Source organism: Diabrotica virgifera, chromosome 8 (genome assembly GCF_917563875.1).
Source record: "Diabrotica virgifera virgifera chromosome 8, PGI_DIABVI_V3a".
Classification (NCBI taxonomy): domain Eukaryota; kingdom Metazoa; phylum Arthropoda; class Insecta; order Coleoptera; family Chrysomelidae; genus Diabrotica; species Diabrotica virgifera.
Window position 1 is genome coordinate 60,301,800 of NC_065450.1, and position 23,202 is coordinate 60,325,001.

At 34.0% G+C, this 23,202-nt stretch overlaps 1 protein-coding gene across 2 annotated transcripts in view; it reads left to right on the plus strand.

The window, feature by feature from the left end:
• Nucleotides 1–23,202, plus strand: part of LOC126890389 (uncharacterized) — a 161,235-nt gene that overhangs the window by 133,860 nt on the left and 4,173 nt on the right. For both annotated transcript variants that reach the window (XM_050659284.1, XM_050659283.1), the window contains exons 3-4: nucleotides 16,174–16,438; nucleotides 20,363–20,669. In XM_050659284.1, the coding sequence (XP_050515241.1) occupies nucleotides 16,174–16,438; nucleotides 20,363–20,669 (572 nt within the window). The remainder of the gene's footprint in view (nucleotides 1–16,173; nucleotides 16,439–20,362; nucleotides 20,670–23,202) is intronic.

The window sequence follows — 23,202 nt, forward strand, 5'->3', positions numbered from 1 at the left end:
TCGAATGAACCTAACTTACCTTAGTACAACTATGCAGATAAAAAAAGTTATAGCCCTTTGAACTTACAAAATGAAAATCGATTTGTTCGAATATATCAAAAACTATTAGAGATTTTATATTGAAAATGGATATGTAGCATTCTTACGGCAGAAGCATCTTAAATAAAAATTATAGTGAAATTTGTGCTCCTCATCAAAATTTTATGGAGGTTTTGTTCCCTTAATCCCCCCAAACTTTTCTGTACGTTCCAATTAAATTATTATTGTGGTACCATTAGTTAAATTTACTAATTTTAAAACTTTTTTGGCTCTTAGTATTTTTTCGATAAGGCAGTTTTTATCGAGTTGCGGCTTCTTTTTTAATATGTTTACATAAAAATTTTATGGGGTTTTGTTCCTTTAAACCCCCCAAATGTTTGTGTACGCTCCAATTAAACTATTACTGCGATACCATTAGTTAAACAAAATGTTTTTAAAACTTTTTTGCCTCCTTGTATTTTTTCGAGAAGGCAACTTTTATCGAGATATGGCTTCTTTTTTATTACGGTTCAAAATATACCTAAAAATGTAAATCACACATAAATTTTCATATTTTTATAAAGTCTCCATAATCGTACTTAACCATATACAAATATGTGGTGGATTTGACAAATATTCAAAATATCTCGATAAAAACTGAATTCTCGAAAAAGTACTAAGAGCCAAAAAAGTTTTAAAAATAGTGTGTTTAAGTAATGGTACTACAATAACAATTTAATTGGAACGTACACAAAAGTTTGGGGGGTTTAAAGGAACTAAACCCCCATAAAATTTTTATAGGGTGTCCAAATTTCACTATAATTTTTTCTTAAGATGCTACTGTCATAAAAATGCCATATGTCCATTTTCAATAAAAAATATTTAATAGTTTTCGATATATTGGAAAAAATCGATTTTCATTTTGTAACTTCAAAGGGTTGAAACTTTTTTTATATGCACATTTGTACTAAGGTAAATTAGGTTCAATCATACTATTTTTGGTCCCAGAATATGTGATTAAATTTATGACCTGTATTTTCGTTACACCCTGTACAGGGTGTTTCATTGGGAAACGGAAATACTTTAACGGTGAATAGAGGTCACCGAGCTGGTTCAAGACATACTACATTTTTTGCTCTGCCGACTTTTATAACCGAGTTACAGGGTGTTTTATCGATTTTGCCCATTTCTTTCCTAAGCCATAACTTTAGAACCACCCTGTATATTTTTTTGATATTTGATACACATATGTCTCATTCAAAACCCAAACGAACGACATACTAACCATAAGAAAAATCCAGGTCCGGATTAACAAAAAATTATAAAGTAATTTTGACGTTAAAACAACACCCTGTATATTCAAATTTTGAAAATCTGTTTGCATATTTGAAAAGAGCACAAAAAACTAAGTTTAATGGTTCGCTTCAATTTTTCGGCCAGACAATTTTATGACTTTAATTTTGAAATTATATTGAATTTTTTAAGAACTCTGATATTAAAAAGCAGGTATTATTAACTTTTAGTTATAAATTATTAAAGTTAATGAATAAATACTCATTTTAAAAATAATTAATACTTATTTACCACATTTTAACGACCCAATTACTAATGACAAGAAAAATCCAGGTCCGGATTAACAAAAAAATATAAAGTAATTGTGATCTTGAACCAACACCCTGTATATTGAAATTTTGAAAATTTGTCTGCGCATTTTAAAAGAGCATGAAAAACTGTGATTAAAGGCTTATTTTAATTTTTTCGCCGTTGATTTAATTACATCAATTTTGAAATTATATTGAAATTTTAAAGAACTCTGAGATTAAAAACCAGATATGTATTATTAACTTTTAATAATTTAATGTTAATGAATCAATATTATTTTAAAAATACTTAATACTTATTTACTACGCTGGATTCATGGATTCTCTGTATTTGTAGCTGTATGCACATCATTAAAAATTAGAATTGCGAGAATTGGGATATTTTAATGATTTAGTAAAGAATTAAAAAAAACAGCTATATCTAATAAAAAAAAATTGTTTAAACAATTCAACAATTTAACATAAATTAAAAATATTTGAACTAGAAATAACAGTTGCTCAAAATGTCCGACATTTTGTTTGATGCATTTCTTTGCTCGTTTTAAAAGATTTCGAATCGATTTTCTTATTACATTTTAATTGTTCTTCATTTTTCTGGCAGCTTCTTGTGACCTTGACAGAATTAATCAATATGGTTTCAAAATTGCCGTAATTAAATTATCTGCTTAAAAATTTTGACATGCACCTTTTAACGCAGTTTTTGATGCTCTTTTAAAATGCGTAGACAAATTTTCAAAATTTCAATATACAGGGTGTTGGTTCAAGATCACAATTACTTTATATTTTTTTGTTAATCCGAACCTGGATTTTTCTTGTCATTAGTAATTGGGTCCTTCCAATGTGGTAAATAAGTATTGATTATTTTTAAAATGAGTATTTATTCATTAACTTTAATAATTTATAACTAAAAGTTAGTAATACCTGCTTTTTAATGTCAGAGTTCTTAAAAAATTCAATAAAATATCAAAATTAAAGTCATAAAATTGTCTGGCCGAAAACTTGAAACGAACCATTAAACTTAGTTTTTTGTGCTCTTTTCAAATATGCAAACAGATTTTCAAAATTTGAATATACAGGGTGTTGTTTTAAGGTCACAATTACTTTATAATTTTTTGTTAATCCGGACCTGGATTTTTCTTATTGTTAGTATGTCGGTCGTTTGGGTTTTGAATGAGACATACGTGTACCAAATATCAAAAAAATATACAGGGTGGTTTTAAAGTTATGGCTTAGGAAAGAAATGGGCAAAATCCATAAAACACCCTGTCACTCGGTTATAAAAGTCGGTAGGGAAAACAATGTAGTATATCTAGAACCGGCTCGGTGACCTCTATTCACCATTAAAGTATTTCCGTTTCCCAATGAAACACCCTGTATCAGAAACAGTTGTTTTTAGAACTCTTTAACGACGTATTAGTTTAATATCATATGTATGATTTTCCGTCGAAGTTTTCTAGTGACCTTCTTGGGTGTAAATCTGTCTTTTTAGTTTACTCCACTTGGTTTAAAAACAAACCATAGTATCGCAAAATTCAGCCGGTGTTCCATAAAAATCACAATAAGTAAAACAAGGATAAACAATAGAGAATGTCTTTGATAGCTTATGAATTTTGACGTTTATAATTTTCAGTGACAGTGGCAGTTTATTGGTTTATTTGCATTCATTGTTTATTTGTTTTTATAAATCAATAAAGTTTATTTGGTTTTATATTTATAAAAAATAAATATAATATTTCAATTAAATAAAGGAAGAGTTGCAATACTGACTTTTGGGTCCCCAGACAAAGACGAGTATTAATAATATCGTAGTGATGATAAATCAATTTGTGAAAAATTTGCACTTGTATCACTGTTTCCCCAAAGGTACGATATATTAAAAATATTAATAATTTATTTATCTAATTCACTCGATAGTTTTGAATTTCTCAATCTTAATGTTGTTCTGAAGCTATTTTCTTGTGGCATTTTTATAATCAAGTATATTCAAATGGGAAATAAGCCACAATTTTACCTAAAAATGATTTTATTAACGTTTCGACGCCCAAGTCGGGTGTCGTTGTCAAAATACAAAATAATACCAGTATTATTTTGTATTTTGACAACGACACCCGACTTGGGCGTCGAAACGTTAATAAAATCATTTTTAGGTAAAATTGTGGCTTATTTCCCATTTGAATATACTTGATTCTCAATCTTAGGTAATATTAAATATTTTTAACAATATTAACTTTTTTGTTGTGATTCTTTTTTAATTTCTTTATTACCGTTCTATATTTAGCTTTATAGGTCCTATATTGAGTCCATCGATCTCCTCAATAACGAAAAAAGATTAAACACTTCAATAAGATAACTTTATAAAATACGTTCACGGGATTATAGCCATTTCCTAATTATTACCACTGACACTCTGACAGTACTTATCTACACATTGACGTACGTTTCACTTTATTTTTTGATTTAACACCTTTGAAAATAAATCGTGACGCAAGAACAACGGGAAGAGTGGAAGAACTATATTAAGCCGGCCACTCACGGTACTGCGGTGTCGTTCGACAAGATCGTCGATGATCAATTCTGCAGGACTGCAACAGACAGGCCAGTCTCTCTGTGGTAATAAATTGGTAACGATTTCGTTGGATGCACACATGATCAAAATGTTTGTCAATTAGTCGAATACGACAAGATTGAACAACGCCGCAGTATCGTGAGTGGCCGACTAAGGTGATACAGTAGCGATCAACAGGTAGCAAAAACGCGTTCCAAGATTGCGGCTGTACTTTTGAATATTTTTTCGAGATATTTGGCACACCTATTCCTAATATAATAAAGAATGGCGGTACAGAGCCCAATTTGAAAAATATATTAATATGTAGAAATTACTCTGTAATTAAATACAATATTAAAAAACGAGCCTGTATCGCCATTAAAAAGAACAAAAAATACACTTTCTTCAAATAAACTTTTTTATCCGATGCCTAGATTTTGTGTCATTTTGGAACTACTAATGAAATAAAAAATTTTAGTAGTTCCAAAATGACACAAAATCTAGGCATCGGATAAAAAGGTTTATTTGAAGAAAGTGTATTTTTTTGTTCTTCTTAATGGCGGTACAGGCTCGTTTTTTTAATATTGTATTTAATTACAGAGTAATTTCCACATATTAATATATTTTTCAAATTGGGCTCTGTACCGCCATTCTTTATTATATTATGAATACGTGTGCCAAATATCTCAAAAAAATATTCAAAATTACAGCCGCAATCTTAGAACGCGTTTTCGCTACCTGTTGATCGCTACTGTTTCCTCTTAATTATAATATTGGATTAACTCCACATCGTTTGTGAAATCAATAATAGAAAACACTGCCGTTTTGTCAGAATAACGCCAAACATAAATTAAACTTATGACAAAAATTGGCAACGTCGCACAGACGTTGTCATATTTGATAATTCAATCCAAATGCCATAATAAAGGTAAAAAAATATTAATTAGCAAAATATTTTGGTGAATATCAACCACTATTCCATTATAATAGGTACAATATTCTAATAAAAATTATGAAATATTCCGAACACGTATGATATAAATAAAAGGTTAGAAATATAAAGTTTGGTTTTATAATTATTAAATGAAATATTTTCATTTGTTTAACGGACTCTCCTTGTTGAGTAAATTGACTCTTCTATCTATTTCACGTGTCGTGATGATTTTTCGTTTGACTATAAATAAAAATTAATACAATGTAACTATAAAAGCTTCGATTTAAAATTACGTCAACCATGCAGGTCTGAATTTTTAAAATTTAATCGTTAGAGTGGACCTAATTTGGCAGAGTAAATATTTATAATTTAAGACTATAAATCTATGTATTCTAACTTATATTCTAAAAATAGGGTTCTCTATATTTTACTATTCATAAACAATGCAAAAAATTTAGCAATTTGCTGAAATTTTGAAATTGTATCCAAGTAGACATTATATCCCGATTCCCGATATAACAATAATTATTATTGGTCTACAGACAAACCGCGATTTATCAGCACTTTTTTTAATTTGCAACTCAACACAATTTCATTGCAGCTGGTACCGAATATACTGAAATTTGAATATGAAAAAATCAAGGTGATCAATTCAGTTTTTGATGATGATTGAAACTTAATACGGGAGTAATTACAAAGCAGAATAATTCAGGAGCATTGTTAGTGATTGAAAAAATATCCACTATATTGAAACTGTACAAAAAAAACTACAATAACAGATTAATAAATTATTTACATTAACAAAATAAAAAGAATTGAACCCTCTTTTAATTAAAAAAATTCGTAAACCAGTGTACCGATTTTAGACAACCTCTGAAATCACGATCATCAATCAGCCCTTTGCATCCACTGCTAGATATAGGTCTCCCCTATTTCCGTCCACTGTCTTCTATCCTAGGCACTTTGAATCCAAATTGTGGTAATTCTTTTTATATCGTCCGTCCATCGCCTGGGTGGTCTTCCTCTACTTCTTTTATCGGCTGTTGGTCTCCACTCGAACAACTTCTTTGTCCATCTCCCATCTGTCAGACGGGCCACATGACCGGACCAGTTCCATTAATTTTTTTTATTGACATCCCAATTTATTACCATCTGCCCTTTTTTAAAAAGTAATAATTATTAAGTAATATTTATGTCGGCTAAACTATTGACATGTGGCGAACATACCCATTAATATGCCGCTCTTGATGTTAGTCTACTGTATCATTGGTTCTGGGAAAACATAAATCCATTAAGTTTAGCTACCTGATATACAACATCTGTACGGTCCCGCAATGACACACCAAATCGACCTTTCCATTTTACGTTGAGCAATTCTTAGCTTCCTAGCAGATGCGGTTGTTAATGGGTGCGTTCGAACGACCACAGCGGCTGGACAGCTGAGCCAGCAGTAGCTGTCAGACGTCACCGCTGGAAGCCAGCCGCTGAGAGATTTACTAAGCTTTCCCTATCCCGGCTGGATACAACCACTCAGCCGATTTCTGCTGACAGCCAGCCGCTATGGTCGTCCGAACGCACCCAATGTTATTGGAGTTTCAGCAGCATAGGTCATAACCGGCAAAACGCATTGGTTAAAGACTTTCCGTTTCAAGCAGATTGGAAGATCTCTGTTGAATACGTCCCTGAGTTTACCGTATGCGGCCCAGCATGAGAGGATAAGCCTGATTCTCATTAGACGTACAAAGAACCGGACCGGTAACGGCAAGGCACGGGCAAGGTTTTCGGAGTTTTCACACTGCGAAAGACTTGCCGCGTGTTGGTTGCTTTGTGTAGTGAACAATGTTGAAATTAAACGTTAATAAAAATTGCTCTAATATTAGACGAAGAAACAGTAAATGGAAACAAATATTGCAGAAATAGACAAAGACGTTGTTGGGTGCTTAAAATGCTAAATACACAAAAGAAGGATAATTTGCAACCTTACACTCCGAACTTTTAGACGATTAGACAAATTTTTTTAAATATAACCGAATGACAGTGGATGAATTTAACAACTTATGGCTGCATATTGAACCATAATATTCAACCTAGTTCTTGAGTCACTTATCAGAAAAACCAATGAAACACCAATACAGTACAAATTACTGCATATGCAGACGATGTAGTTCTACACTACACGACTAACTGAAGCGTTCAAAAACATTGATCCTGAAGCATGAAAAAGGGAGCTTTAAATAAACGAAGCAAAAACGAATTGCATGACCGTCAAAAGAACACCTGACAATGAAAATTATCACAATAGACAACTATACTCTTGAACGTGTGGATGCCTTCACATATCTGGGTACAGAAATCAGAAGAATTCCGTAAGGATCGAAATTAATGCACGTATTTCCAGAGGGGTATGTTATTAAAAGATTGATGACACCGAAATTATTAGACAATAGAACCAAAATAACTATCTACAGAACATTGATTAGACCGTAATGGTTGTGAAACCTGAGCAATGATGAAAAGGGATCCAGATTTAGCCATACGGCTCACACTCCCTCTAAGGGGAAAATTGACTCATCCCAGATACCTACGGTATCAAAAGGATTGAGCTCTGGTGGGACTCTTTCCGTGTTATCGAGCCCTAGGTGACTTGGAATGCAGGTGTATCTCTCAAAAATTTTCGTACGCATCTGGCCGTCGCGAGTAGTATAGCTTTCTGCATGGTCTTATAAAGATGTTCTTTCAGACCCAGCTTTTTTATGCTTTCGAGGAGGGTCTTCGGAATGACTCCAGTAGTAGAAATAATAATCGGTATCGTCTGGGTACTTTCCATTCTCCATTGCTTTCGTATTTGAATTTCTAGATCTCTGTATTTGGAGATCTTTTCAGTAAATTTACTACGTAGATTATTGTTGTTAGGTATCGCCACATCAATTAGTGTTGTTTGTCTTGTTAATTTATTAATTAGTACGAGATCTGGTCTATTATGTGCTACTGTTTGGTCTGTGAGCACAGTGCGGTCCCAGTATAGCTTGTAGTTGCCATCCTCAAGCATACTCTCAGGGACGTATTGATAATACGGGTGATGGTCTGTTTGGAGAAGTCCCAGCTTGATAGCTATCTCTTGATGAAGGATTTTTCCCACTGCATCATGCCGTTCCTTGTATTCAGTTGCAGCAAATGCCTGGCAGCCCCCTGTAAGATGTTGGATGGTTTCTTGGGCTTGACATCCATATCGGCATCTGTCGTTTTGAACCTGAGGGTCTTTGATGATATATTTCAGGTAATTTCTGGTTGGTATAACCTGATCCTGAATGGCCAGTAACGAACCCTCCGTTTCAGGGAACATCTTTCCTGATGTCAACCAGTAGTTCGACGCTATATTGTCGACATAATCTTGGCTGACCTCATTGGGACGTCGCCCGTGCAGAGGTTTACCCATCCAGGCGCGCACTTTTTCGTCTTTAGTAAGGTGGTTTATGCGCATTTCTGGTTCCCTCAGTTTGATCTGTGTTGTGTCATCTACTGCGCAGATAGCGCGATGTAGAGTAGATGTCTCAGCCTGCATCTGAAAATAAGTTCTTAAATTAGCAATTTGTTTATCTAATTGCTCACCTATATCCATAAGTCATCTTCCTCCTAGATTCCGTGGTAATGTTGTTCTTTCTACTGCACTTTTAGGATGGTGTTTTTGTGCCTTTGTGAGGTGTGGTCGTACTTTTCGCTGTAGAGCTTCTATATCTGTTTTTGTCCACTTAACAATACCAAATGAGTAGCTAAGCGCGGAACATGCGTAGGTGTTTAGTGCCTTAAACAAATTTCTACTGTTAAGGTGTGAGCGAAGCAGCTGTTTTACCCTTCGTATAAACTCAGTAGTTATCTCTGTTTTCATTTGTTTATGGTCAATCTTCCGCGCTTGCTTTACTCCAAGATATTTATACATAATATCGTTTTCACCCATGGCCTCGATGTTCTGGCCATTTTGCATATCGAATCCTCCGGGCTGTACTTTTCCTCTGACTATATTTAAAATACGGCACTTGTCTAGTCCGAAGTGCATACTAATATCATTAGAAAAATTTTCTACAGTTTTTAGCATCTCATCGAGTTGGTTTCGAGTGGAAGCCATTAATTTCAAATCATCCATGTACAATAAATGATTAAGCTTCGCCACCACATTGTTGTTATTTTTGATGCTAAAACCTGCATCTGTGGAGTTCAATAGCTGAGATAGTGGGTTCATAGCTAGACAGAACCACAGAGGACTCAACGAATCTCCTTGAAACAGGCCCCGGCTGATTGCGATATTTTCAGTTTCGATGTTACTTTCACCAGATATTTGAAGGTGAATTCTAGTTTTCCACTCTGTCATTATATGTTGTAAAAATGTCACTATATTATCATCGACTTTATATATTCTCAATATATCTATAAGCCATTCATGCGGCACTGAATCAAAGGCCTTCTTGTAATCTATAAAAGCAGTAAATATGTTCCTCTTTTTGGAATATGCTTGATTAGAAATGACTGAGTCGATGATAAGTTGTTCTTTGCAACCCATGGAACCCTTAGCGCATCCTTTCTGTTGAGGCTCTATGATATTGTTCAGAGCACAGTGTTGGTAGATTCGCTGGGCTACACAGGATGTGACCAATTTATACAAAGTTGGAAGACAAGTAATTGGGCGGCATTTTGCTGGATCTTGGGTGTTATTTTGATCCTTCGCTATTAAATAAGTGGTTCCCTGAGTTAGGAATGATGGTATATCCTGCGGATTAGAAATAACATAATTAATTAGTGTTGATAAGCATTCATGAGCACTCCAAAACTTCTTGAGCCAAAAGTTTTGAACTCCGTCTGGTCCAGGAGCTTTCCAGTTATGAAGCTCTTTGATGATATTTGAGACTTCTTCAGTGGTGAAGGGTTCGTAGAGAGTAGTAGTGTAGTGTTGGCAGTTCTGTGTCGTATCTTCTATCCATCCAGCATTGTTGTTAAGAGCAGCTGGTGTGAAAAGTTGATTTCCCCAAAAGTCATGGATTTCTTCTTGGCTTGGATAAGACTTATCGAGATTTTCTACGGTGGAATTGAGTTTTCGATAGAACGCTTTCTCAGCAGTCTCAAAAAGGGCATTGTCGGATTTTCGGTTGTTACTCACTTTGTACCTTCTTAGTCGTCCTGAATAAACTGAGAGTCTTTGTTTTAATGTATCCAGGCACTGTTGAGCTGTGTTGTTTTCTGGATCGTATCTTGAGTGTCTTGCAGTATTCCGTATTATTTCTTCAGCTCTTCTGATGACTCTTGTACTTCTTACACCTCGTATATATTCTGTGACTTGACCAATATCCCTACGCAGCAATTCAATCTTTCCGAGCAGTCTTTTTTCCCAGGGTGCAATTCTGCTACCAGTCCTTCGGTTATCAGTACCCTGTCGTGTTCTGACCTTAATGCCCATTACATTAGCAATTGCTGTTGCTGCACAGTAGATTAGCATGTGCAGATACTCTAATGTGTGGGCTTCTACGACATAATTGGGTAGGACTTCAGTGTTCACAATTTGTAACAGCATACCTAGTCTCTTACAAGAGTTTATTCGTGGTAGCGGTGGTCTGCTAAGTGGGTTTGTTCCATTAAACTCTTGTACAGCACGTGCCATTTCGCTTACTAGGTTTAGGATGAAAAGGGATTATTATTATTATTATTATTATACAATAATATCGAGCCAAAGCAACTGATGGAGCTCAACTTAGTACATTTGAGAGAAAATTATATGGCCCGGTGCAAGAGGAAGACGGCACATGGAGAGTCAGTAGAAACAACGAGGTTAATGAATTGAATGAAGGTTACGATATTGTACAATTTGTAAAAAGTCAAAGACTGTCATGGCTGGGACATGTGCAAAGAAAATACAATTAATAAACAACAAAGAAAATATTACAATGGAAGCCGATAGGAAGGCGAAAAAAAAAGAAAGGGTCAGAACGAGAGGGATGGATGACGTGGAAGACGACATGAAAACCATGAACATAAGACAATGGAGAAAAAGTACGCAAGGTAAAGACAGGCAAAGACCCATCCAGAGTTATAATGCCAAAAGAAGAAGAAACATTGGCGCATAATGAGGGACCTCTTCAAAAACAAAATACTTCTTTTCTCTATCGTCTTTATAAAACTGATTTTAAATAACCAATATTGCAGATTGCTTGCCGGTAAGGTATTCACACTGTCGTGACCTTCACGGCACATGCTAGGCAAAGATTGTTTCGAAAAGAACGTCGCATGCAAAGCCCGTCGCTTGCCGGTGCCTGGCAATAGCGTGAATTTAATCCTGTGAAGTTCATAAGATTTTAAGTAAAATGTATCTTGCCGAGCCGATGCCTTGCCCATATGCCCATACCGAGCACTTGCCTTGCATGGCAGTGAGAATCAGCCTTATAATTCTTCGTTTCAATTCGCACGTTTGACTGTCTCTCGTGATTCGTATTTCATGACCAAGATATTTGTACTTTTCCAGTCGTTAATGACAATATTTTCACTGGGGACCAGGTTTGTCATTAGCTTTGTCTAAGGTATGATAATTTTTAACCCATCCTGAGAGCACACTTCTTGAAGGTCTTGCAACATTATTCTAATATCCTGTACATTGTCTGCCAGTAGAACTACATCGTCTGCGAAACGAAAGTTAGTTAGATTTTGTCCATCTATATTTAAACCTTTCTCCCTCCAATCAAGCATTTTAAAGGCGTATTCCAGAACGGTGATTAACAGCTTAGGTGACATAATATTGCCCTGCCGTAGGGGAGAGTCGGCTAATGGAGCGCGTCGGGTAATTGTGCGCATCAAAATCTCTAATCTCCTATTTAATAATATTGCAAAAACTATATTGTCGGGCCATCTAGTAGCAACTGCCATCTCTATCCGACAAGAACGAATATCGGGAGATACTTTACCGGTTGGCAGTTATCGTTTACATGTTTTCGCGTGGTATGATATTGTTTGTGTGACTGAGAAATAAGCGATAACTTTTTTTCTTGACAGAAATATAGTTTAAATAGTACTTATATCCTTTATTTATTTACTATTTTAAACACTGATGCAGTTAGTTTTGCTCGATTATTTTTTGTTTTTATCAAATTTTGTGTTATATGGTGAAGTGTAACGTCGTCTAATGCTGCGCATTGCGCACCATTAGCCGGGAAGATATATAAAGGCATTTTTTACGTTTTGTGGCTGCGTCGTAGAACGTAAATAGGCGTTAAACAACCGTCAAAGTAGAGAAAGAGGCAATGAGAAAACCACGAAATTGAAAAAAGGAACAAAAAGGAAAATTTTTGAACATGACAGCTCCGAAGTTATTTTAGAAAGTGGACTATGCCATGCTGATGAGTTGGAAGATCTCGTGTTATATAAAAATGACTTCTTTGTATTGTGGTGATGGTAGCAAAAAAGACGAGGTATGGTGCAAGTGTTCGATATATTGTCAATGGTCTCATTCCATGTGTATACGACAGGATAGTCCAGAAGGATATATTATTTGTGACTTCTGCAATACTTAGATTAAATATCTGTAACTTGATTTCTTAACTTTTTCCGTATATCTGTTTGTTCCTTTAATATTTACGTTCAATAAGCTACATTTTTGAATGTCATTTTTATGTTCTATTATTGCGCACAGTTATCCGACATATGCGCATCATTAGCCGAATAGGTCGGGCAATTACACTAATTGAAAATTTCGCCTCTCACTCTTCTACTGTTCAAACATTCATTAAATGCGGTCCCTACCAATATACCTAAGCCTTTGAAGTATATCTTAAAAAAATTTGGAAACTGAAATGTTTCAAGCTTGTGAAATATCCTGAATTTGCCTTAGGTGCGCACCAATAGCCGACTCTCCCCTACTCCTCTGCCAATTTGTATGGGATTGGTATTCTCGTGTAGTTTCACTACCATTGTAATTCACCTTACCTTTGAAATAAACTGTACAAAACTTTTTGATATTTCAGATGAATACTTTATTAGTTGTTGAAAGTCGAAAAACATGTATTTAAATTATTTTTTAAATGCCACATCTATTACATAAAATTTTACAAATCATTCATTCTGTTTCAATATAGAAAAGTATCAACTTTTCAATTTAAGACCATAGGCGCAAAAGTCACCTGTCAAAATGTTCAATGTGTTTTAAATGTATTTATTTTTTTCGAATCCTGAGAAAACTAATAAATATTAATGAAAAATTTAAACGCATCATGAAAGATTGCATTATTACCGAGGGCCGATAGTCCCCAAGAATAACCAAAAAGTTTCTTTTGAATGAGATATTTCAAATTAAATGTCACACCAAATTTTCTATTTTCTTTTTCACCCCTGTAACTTATTAAAATAAACACTATAGAAGTTTTCAGGGACTTTCGGGCCTCAGTAATAATGTTATCTTTCATTCTGCCTTTAAATTTTTCTAAAATACTTATGAGTTTTCTCAGGATTCGAAAAAAATGAATACATTTAAAACACATTGAAAATTTTGACAGGCGGCATTGTGCGCCTATATCCTTAAAAAGAAAGCATCAGATATTCAAATTATTTAGTGTTAATTAATATTTTTGTCAAATCTTTACTTAAATATGCTTGAATCGACATGGATTAGCTAAACAGTAAGTTTTGAGTTTGGTTGATTTAAAACTGGTAATGACTCCAATTACCAGAGAACGGCAGTTCTCGCCAGTGGCGCACACCCACACCCCCCTACACGCGACACTATATATACACGAAATTTTCGATTTTCTAAATCTGACTGAATTGAAAATTGGGCCAACTCCTATCTTAAAGTTCAGGAAAAGATTCACCTATTCCTATGTCAACCATCCATTTTGGTCCAAGGGTGTGGATTTTAGGCCCTTCCTATTTAGGGTCTGTTTTTCGTTCTCGTCCGCAAAACTCCCAAAAACTTCGAAAATTTAAGTCCGACCTTTGCGGCTTCTAATAGTACTGAACATTACCTTTGCAACGCATGTCTAATTTTGAAAATCGGTTATACCATTCAAAAGTTACCGCGCTCAGAAATATGACTCAATTTCTATTTAAAAAAGGGAAAATGTTTGTGGATATGTATGTATGTATGTGACTGGAAAAGTTAAACCGATCTGAATTTTTTTTCTGTGTTTGAAGAGGGGGCCAGGCCGATTCAGAACCGGTGTAGTTTGTGACTTTTGACCACTAATAAGCCAGCTATAGGACTTGGTAGGTACAAAATGGCATCTTTTTTGGGAGCTTATATCTTCGGTTCAAGAAGAGATAGGAGAACCGCGAATACACCAAATCAATAGTGTTGAGTTAAGATTTCAAATGGTTTGTAAGACGTTACGATCAGATATACACGCAGCTCAGTATAGCCGAAAAACTGAAAAACTAAACTTTGAAAATTTTGGTTTTCCGACAATTACTCAAAATTTCAACCTACGAATTGCGCCAATAACTGAGCGTTTGTAGAAGGCCTCTAGACGAATCTAACGGTGTATACGAGTTATGTGCTTCATAAGTATGATCAAATCTATTCTCTATGGAAATAAACAGTTTTTCAAGCTCAATAATTCCTGAATAGCTTCAGTTATCATACTTGGCCTTAGATGTATCAGATACTACTTGTCCATACGTTTCAAACATATGTTTAGCGATCAAAATCGGTTAAGCCGTTTAGAAGGTATTAAGCTACACAAGTATATAGCATTACGCTATAATTACTATTTCTGCTAATTTTATTTTTTTCTTAATTTTTAATTATTATTTCTCAAAATCGAAACGATGTTAGTCATTCAAAATTCACGTGTAAATAAAAACGGAATGTATCCTTCACCATCTGTTTCTCGTTTGTGCGGTGTAACAAACTGCACCCTCATAAATTAAGTACTATATCAGACAATTTTGTCAACAACTCACTAATGCATTCAAGGGCGTTTTCTTAAAACTGCAAAAGTATACGCCAGACCTAAATGATTTATTGTCATCTGGTCAGAGGGAAGAAACATCAGCAGATTATCGTTGTGGTTTTCTTTTTAGTCACGACACAGCTGGTGAACGATTCACACACCAATCGTTCGGCCCTTTTCCGAAACCTAAGCGCAATACCTTTCTGTACCAAAATAAATAAAATATTTACCGTTCGTTTTATTACATTCATTTCAATTAATTCCCCCTTTTCCGAAACCCAAGCGCTATACCTTTTTGTACCAAAATAAATAAAATATTTACCGTTCGTTTTGTTACATTTATTCAATTTATTCCGTCAACATCCCCACCGGAATAAGTATAATCCAATTAACGATTATTCCCGAAATGGTTTATGTAGTTGTAGTGGTTACCGTAAAATTTGATCTGGCAACGGGCAATCTGAGTTTATTTACCGGCCATCCCAATATTTTTTTTCAATCTATTTCGAATAGAAAAAAAGCTAGTGTACATTCGATGGACACTAGATCATTTGGGAAGTAATGTGACAAAGGCGACCATTTATAAAGCTTAACGTGTAATCGAGAAACATTGCATTCAACTTCATACATTTAATTTATAAATAACTTTGAAAAACTCCTGATACAAGAATAAAAACCGCTAATCGCCGTAAAAATGAGTGGCGCATACAATATTCCAGCTACAAAAGATCTGATATAAATATTACGTGGCGCGAAAATGTATTTTCATTTTGATGCAAAACAAAATTCTAGCTTTATTTTAAAAGATTTTTCCATAATATTTGCTAAATTTGAAGTAAACGCGCCACAAAAGAGTTTTAAAATTCAAACTGTATCAAAGTTACTCTTTTGTGGCGCGTTTTACTTCAAATTGAACAAATGATATGGAAAAATCTTTTAAAATAAAATTAAAAATTTTATTTTCCATTAAAATGAAAATACATTTTCGCGCCACGTAATATTCATATCAGATCTTTTGTAGCTGGAATATTGTATGCGCCACTCATTTTTACGGCGTTCAGCGCTTTTTTATTCCTGTTTTATATACCTATTTTAAAATGCGGACATCATGTGAATAAACAAATACACTCATTTTAATTTTTTTATTTCTTACAGATTGGAAAAGATTCCAAACGAAAAACAAAACAATGTAATAACCACAAAACCCCTTTCGAAATCCTCCGACTGGACTGAAGTTGATCTGGAAGTACCTGATAACGAGGACCATCCGATTCACCTTCACAATCCAAAACTTAATCTCATTTTTAATAACGATAAAGGAACACCCACGCCTCCTCCAAGAAAACACAAGAAGAATTTAAGAGAGAAAATCGAAGCAGTAGCAAAAACTGGACTGCAAGCCTTTCAGTCAAAGAAATCGGTAAAAATGAATTTATAACATTTTTTATGATCATAAGATCGTTGTCGTACGCATATGCCAGCAGTTCGATGTTAAATCCAAACCAAAATTCCCCTCCCCCTTTTCACTTTTAATAGTGACATTTGGAAGGAGGAAATAAACGGATGTATGCTTATCAAATAGGGGGTCCGGACAAATAATCCCCGGACAAAAAATCCCTCCAAATTATCCCTGGACATAAAACCCCAGACAAAAATCCCCGGACAAATACTCCCCGGACAAAAAATCCCCACAAACAATTCCGGACAAATATTCCCCACAAATTTTTTTGGACAAAATATCCCCACAAAAAATCCCGGACAAAAAATCCCCAAGAAATATTTGCTGCCGAATAGCCCTTTAAAAGTTTTCCCGAAATTTTACCAAATTTCGAATTCCAATTCCATGCCGAAAACTTCAAATTTTACATGACAAAAAAATGTGTTTTTTCAAAAATCGTGGTAGATATGGGGAATGAGCTAAGGCTGTGGGAATCAAGTTGTAATTATTTGCTTATCTTTTGCTCACTCTGCTTTGAATAACATGTTCAAAACACGGCCTATTATCTGTATGCATTCATTCAAAGCTTTGGCCTATTAAGAATGTTTAATGTTGTGTCAAATGAAAACGCAGAACACAGGGTTTTGACATAGCTTTTGAAAGGTTTTGAAACAGTAGTTAAAAAGCAGACTTTTCAAGCAGAAAGCAGAGAGCCCCAGCTTTTTGTGGGGATATTTTGTCCAAAAAAATTTGTGGGGATTATTTGTTCGGGATTTTTTGTGAGGATTTTTTGTCCGTAGATTATTTGTCCGGGGATTTTTTGTCCAGGCATAATTTGTGAAGATTATTTGTTCGGCATTTTTTGTAAGGATTTTTTATCTTCAAATGTTATTTGTCCGGGGATTTTTTGTCCGGGGATTTTTTATCCTGGGATACTTTGTGGGGACTATTTGTCCGGCATTTGTTGTGAGGATTTTTTGTCCGGGGATTATTTGTCCGGGTATTTTTTGTCCGGGGATTTTTTGTCCAGGGATAATTTGTGGGGATTATTTGACCGGCATTTTTTGTGAGGATTTTTTGTCCGGGGAAAATTTGTCCGCGGAATTTTTGTCCAGGGATAATTTGTGGGGATAATTTGTCCGGCATTTTTTGTGAGGATTTTTTGTCTGGGTATTATTTGTTCGGGGATTTTTTGTCCTAGCTTCGCACAAGTACATTTACGGCGAACAGGGCTTCTCTCGTTCCCAGTGCATTTCTAAATCTAAATTGTGTGTCAATTCTTTGTTGCACAAGATAGTTGTGTATTCTAGGGTGTACAATTTTTAAAAATATAGGGATTTAAAATGAAAAAAAAAACATCATATAGTAATATATTTATCAGATCAACAATGGTGAATCATTCCTAGAATAAAATTTTTGCAATGAAGTTACTCATACAGGAATTTTGTTGACATCGTTAAATATATTGGCATTTATATTAAATAATAGAGACCAATCACTAGTATTAGTAAAACCGATAAGATTTATTATACGTATAATTAGTTTATTTTGTCTATAACGTACCAAAACAATTTAGTTTCTTTAATTGAAAATTGTGTTTTGAAAAAAAAAATCGACCCTAGACCTCAAATAAAAATTTAGGTATTTTATAATTTATGATTCATTCGCAACGAGATGTTTGAGAGATAAGAGGCTGGGATGTTCAACTAAAAATATTTAATTTTGTTGCTTTTGAATCCAGCGAATGAATAAAAGGTTTCTTTAAATCAAGCCACGTGAGCTATTTATGAGCTAGGTCTGGATCCCGCGTATGAAAAAAAAGTTGATTAATAGCAAGCTGAAAATTTGTTAATAGCTTAAGGGTGTCTAGTCGAATAAACTTTGATATATGGGAACACTGAAACAGGGGTAGTTTTAATTGTGGAACAGGTTAAAAATTTGGAACGGTCACAGCACGAAAACGGCACATTTATTTTGTCCGACAGAACAGACTTAAACTCTCCGAACAGAGATTAAACTCTCATGAAAAAATCAGACTGCTATTTATTACCTGTCATAATTCCTGTCATTTGACATATTCTACATGTTCCATTCATTAAAACGCCCATTTGGTGATAAATAGCAGTCTGATTTTTGCATGAGAGTTTAATCTCTGTTCGAAGAGTTTAAGTCTGTTCTGTCGGACAAAATAAATGTGCCGTTTTCGTGCTGTGACCGTTCCAAATTTTTAACCTGTTCCACAATTAAAACTACCCCTGTTCCAGTGTTCACACATATCAAAGTTTATTCGACTAGACACCCTTAAGCTATTAACAAATTTTCAGCTTACTATTAATCAACTTTTTTTTCATACGCGGGATCCAGACCTAAGCCTTTTATGATTTTTTCAGTATCCTTTGTCGTTATTTTCCTCTTTTCGCTCCCTTTTGTAGTTTTTCTTGTCAAATTTCCTTCACTGATTGTTTACAAATGACCCCACCAACTAAATTGTCGTTTTTTAATAAATTCTAGTGTTGATTTTATCTGTAGGTTTTTCATTTATCGTTGTGTTCCATATGTTGTCCATCTTAGTTACGCCTTTGGCCTTTGACTCTTCTACTCCTTTTATACAGCCTGTACAAAGAAAGATTTTTTGCCTCTCTGTTAATACCCATAATTATTGACGTCCAAAAGTTAATACAGTATACATATACAGTATATTAATTTGGACACGTCATCTGTTTTTATTTTCCTAAAATTTTGTAATTATTACATGACAGAACCTTCTGAGCTTTTTGTATCCTATATCCTGTGTATATTTTTCTATTTTATTATATCTACATTCCTAAAAAGGTATTGATAGTTTTTTACTTGTTCTATTCCGATTTCCTTTTCCTATTTTTACATCTAACTTATCCTGTTTGCCGCATACTGTCCTAACTTTGTTTTAATACTTAAAACGACTATGTTTTATTTTTGCCTTTTGTCATTATCTATCGTTTAAAATCTTGTTCCATATATTCAAGTTTTTCCATAATTATTTCTCGGTTTATGCTGACATGACTATATTTCAATGAGTAAAATTTCTAAATAATAGTAAATGGGTCAAGAGCACTCTGCCTCACAATAATATTTTTCCCAGGTCTACTGAAAACGGAGCATTTTAACATAAAAAACGGAACATTTTAACATAAAATACGGGTCATTTTGCAAAAACGAGTCATTTTGACATATTTTTCCCCAAATCTAGGGAACTTTTGAAAAAATTCTAAGATTCATTATGCTCATTTGTGACGCTATTTTTGGTGGAGACACTATACGGCACATCGGATATCAATAAATGTTAAACTGATCATTTGTTATTGCAGATTTGAGCTCGATACACCGGCGCGGATATAGCCTAAGACTTCTTCTTCTTCTTCTGCTTCTTCTTCTTCTTTTTATGTAGACATGGACATGACTCTGTCTGTTTTTCACTGTACCTCCAGTAATTTGTCATTCCATCTTTTTCGTAGTATTTCCATTGATCGTCTTCCTTTTGGGGAACCGTCTCTTGCCGTGACGGCATGCTCTATTTGTTGTCATTCGGCTTATGTTCCATTCTATACTTCTGTTTTTCACCCAGTTATTAATGTTGTCCATTTTGCATCTTCGTCGTGTATCTGCACTTCTAGCTCTATCCCACAATGTCTTACCATCGATTTTTCGAAGCGTAATTTACCAATTTCTAGCTATATTTTCCGTTAAGGTTTGGTTTATAATTAAAAAAGTTTTTGTCTTGTTTTCTATAATCCACGCCTCTGAATTTATACGTTAATACTGACTCGATCCTAGCCTGATAAATATTTTTTTTTAAATTGTTACTTAGTCTTGATTAATGAATTATACATAAAATATAGTTGCTTTAAACGGTTTTACTTTTTTTAGCAAGTAGAAGCTACTCCTCCGAAACCACCAACAGAAGTAGAAGAACCACTGTTTGTCAAAAAGACCATAGACTACAGATGTCCGATTTGCGATGCCGATGAAGCCAGTTTCAATAGGGACCATCATCATCACCACCACCATGAACATAACCATGTAAACGATAAAAATGATAACAAAACGGACAAGTTTATTAATTTAAGAGACGGAAAAGAGAGCTTGAAAAGGAAAAAGACTTTATCAGTGTATTCGCTTCCTAATTACGATGAATTGAAGTTGACTGTTTCCGAATTTAAAGATGATAATAAAGGTAAGATAAAATTATTAAAAAACATGAAGATAACTACCTAATAAACTAAGGGCCAGTATTTACAACCGCATTTAAGCCAAAGCTTACTTTAAGCCTGAGCTTAAGCTTAGATGCCTGTATTTCCACTTCAATTTAAAGCTTAAGTGTAGGCTTAAACCCAATAATTTTAAGCTCCTGCGGGAGTTGGTTTAAGCCTTTGCTTAAAATGCGTTTTCTGTTTTTTGGGCTCATTTCTATAGATTAATCATTATAGAGTTATTTTGAAAACCAACTTTTGCGTAATAACGTTATTATTGGACTATTAACGATTATTCAATCTTACTCCTTTTGCAAGGTGTAGGCACCTGAAAGTTATTTTGATTTTGAAGAAGAGGGTCAACCGAAAAGTAAACTTACATTCCAATTTGACATTTTAAGGAATATATCCAATAAACAAAATTACAAAAACGATTCTATTGCTTATGCAAAATAACAATAAAAAATATAACCAGAGAAAATATAGACAATATACTAATATACATAATTACATGGACAGGTATAACGATGGGTTTTCTCGTTTATCTCCTAGGCCTAATCGATTAAAATTCTAATGGTGTATTGAATTATTAGAGTTTTATACCTCTGTATACTTCATAGAATTTTGCTTAAGACAGGAAGTACAAAAAAATACATGACATTTAACTATAGTTTATCATAAGAAGTAAAACAATCAAAGATAGGCAACATATCTTTAAAATAAGCATTTTTACTAAAAATCCTAATTATAAGCAAAAAAAGAAATGCTTATAATCCGGACTTTAGTTATAACATTCAAAAGTTGTTGCAAACCTTGAGCACTGTCCGCAATAATAACGGTGTCGTTTGCATATTTTAAGTTGTTTACGTATTCTCCGTTGATTTTTATTCCTTCCTCAATATTTTCGAGGGCATTTTGAAAGAAATTTTAGGGGTATATATTAAATAATAGTGGAGAAATACACAGCCCTGACGAACAAATAATTAATATGAAGATTCGACGGTACTTAATAAATACTAGGATAACAGTTTAATTATATGCCAAAGATATTTAATATGATAATGTCTACAACCAATTTTAAGTGCATGTGTAAGTCTAAATTACCCATCATATGGAAACTAATTATATACAGGAAATTAAGTTTAATTATGTAAAATTATAAAATACCTTCATAATTATGCATATACAGTGTGTTTCATTAACAATTGTCCATATAGTAACTGGAGAGACCTTAGCATAAAATACGAAGATTTAACCTAAAACACTTTAATAAAATGTGGTTCCTTACTGAGTTACAGGGTGTTTTATCTAAAAATTTAAAAATTATTTTTGCTCAGCATTTTAAAACTATTCGACGTATCCTTTTCATACTTGGCAGAAAGTGCGACTACTAGACACCCTACTAAATGATGATAAACAAACGTTTCTAGCTACTACCAGAGGCGTACGACAGGGAATGGTGAATGGTTGACCCTTCTCAAATTCTACGCCACTGAAGGAATTAATTTTTTAATGCCATTTTTAGATTCTTCCATACTTTCTACTTAAACAATATACTCTTCATTGGTAACGATAAAGTCCTTAGTTTTCGAGATATTTGAAGTTAAATATGAAACGGCACAGTTATTTTGATTAATTTATGATATATTCAATATTCATATGATTAAAATTTAAAAATTATTTGTACCCAGTACTTTAAAACTATTTGGCGTATCCTTATCATACTTGGCAGGAAGTGTAGGCACTGTACACCCTACTAAATTAAGTTAAATACACGTTTCTAGCTACTACCAGAAGCGTACGACAGGGGATAGTGACTGGTTAATCCTTCCCAAATTCTACGCCACTGACGAAATTGCTATTTCAGTGCAATTTTTTGATTTTGCAATACTTTTTATGTAAATAATATACTTTTCATAACGTAAACGATAAAATGATAAGCTTTCGAGATATTTGAAATTAAAAATAAAGCGACACAATACATTAATCAAAATAACAGTGTCGTTTCATTTTTAACTTCAAAGATCTCGAAAACTAATGACTCAATCGTTACGAATGAAGAATATATTATTTTCATATAAAGTATTGGAGAATCCAAAAATTGAACTAAAATAGCAATTTCGCCAGTGGCGTACAATTTGGAAAGGGTCAACCATTCACTTTCCCCCGTCGTACGCCTCTGGTAATAGCCAGAAACGTTTGTTTAACATACTTTAGTAGACTGTACAGTACATATACTTCCTGCCAAGTATGAAAAGGATACGTCGAATAGTTTTAAAATGCTGAGCAAGAATAGTTTTTAAATTTTTAGATAAAACACCCTGTAACTCAGTAAGGAACCACATTTTATTTAAGTATTTTAGGTTAAATCTTCGTATTTTGTGCTAAGGTTTCTCTAGTTACTATATGGACAATTGTTAATGAAACACCCTGTATTGAGAGGGGCTCGCACATACACACAACGCTTCAAAACTTGAAACAACAATTTTTCAAGCTCATTCAATGAAAACAAGTGAC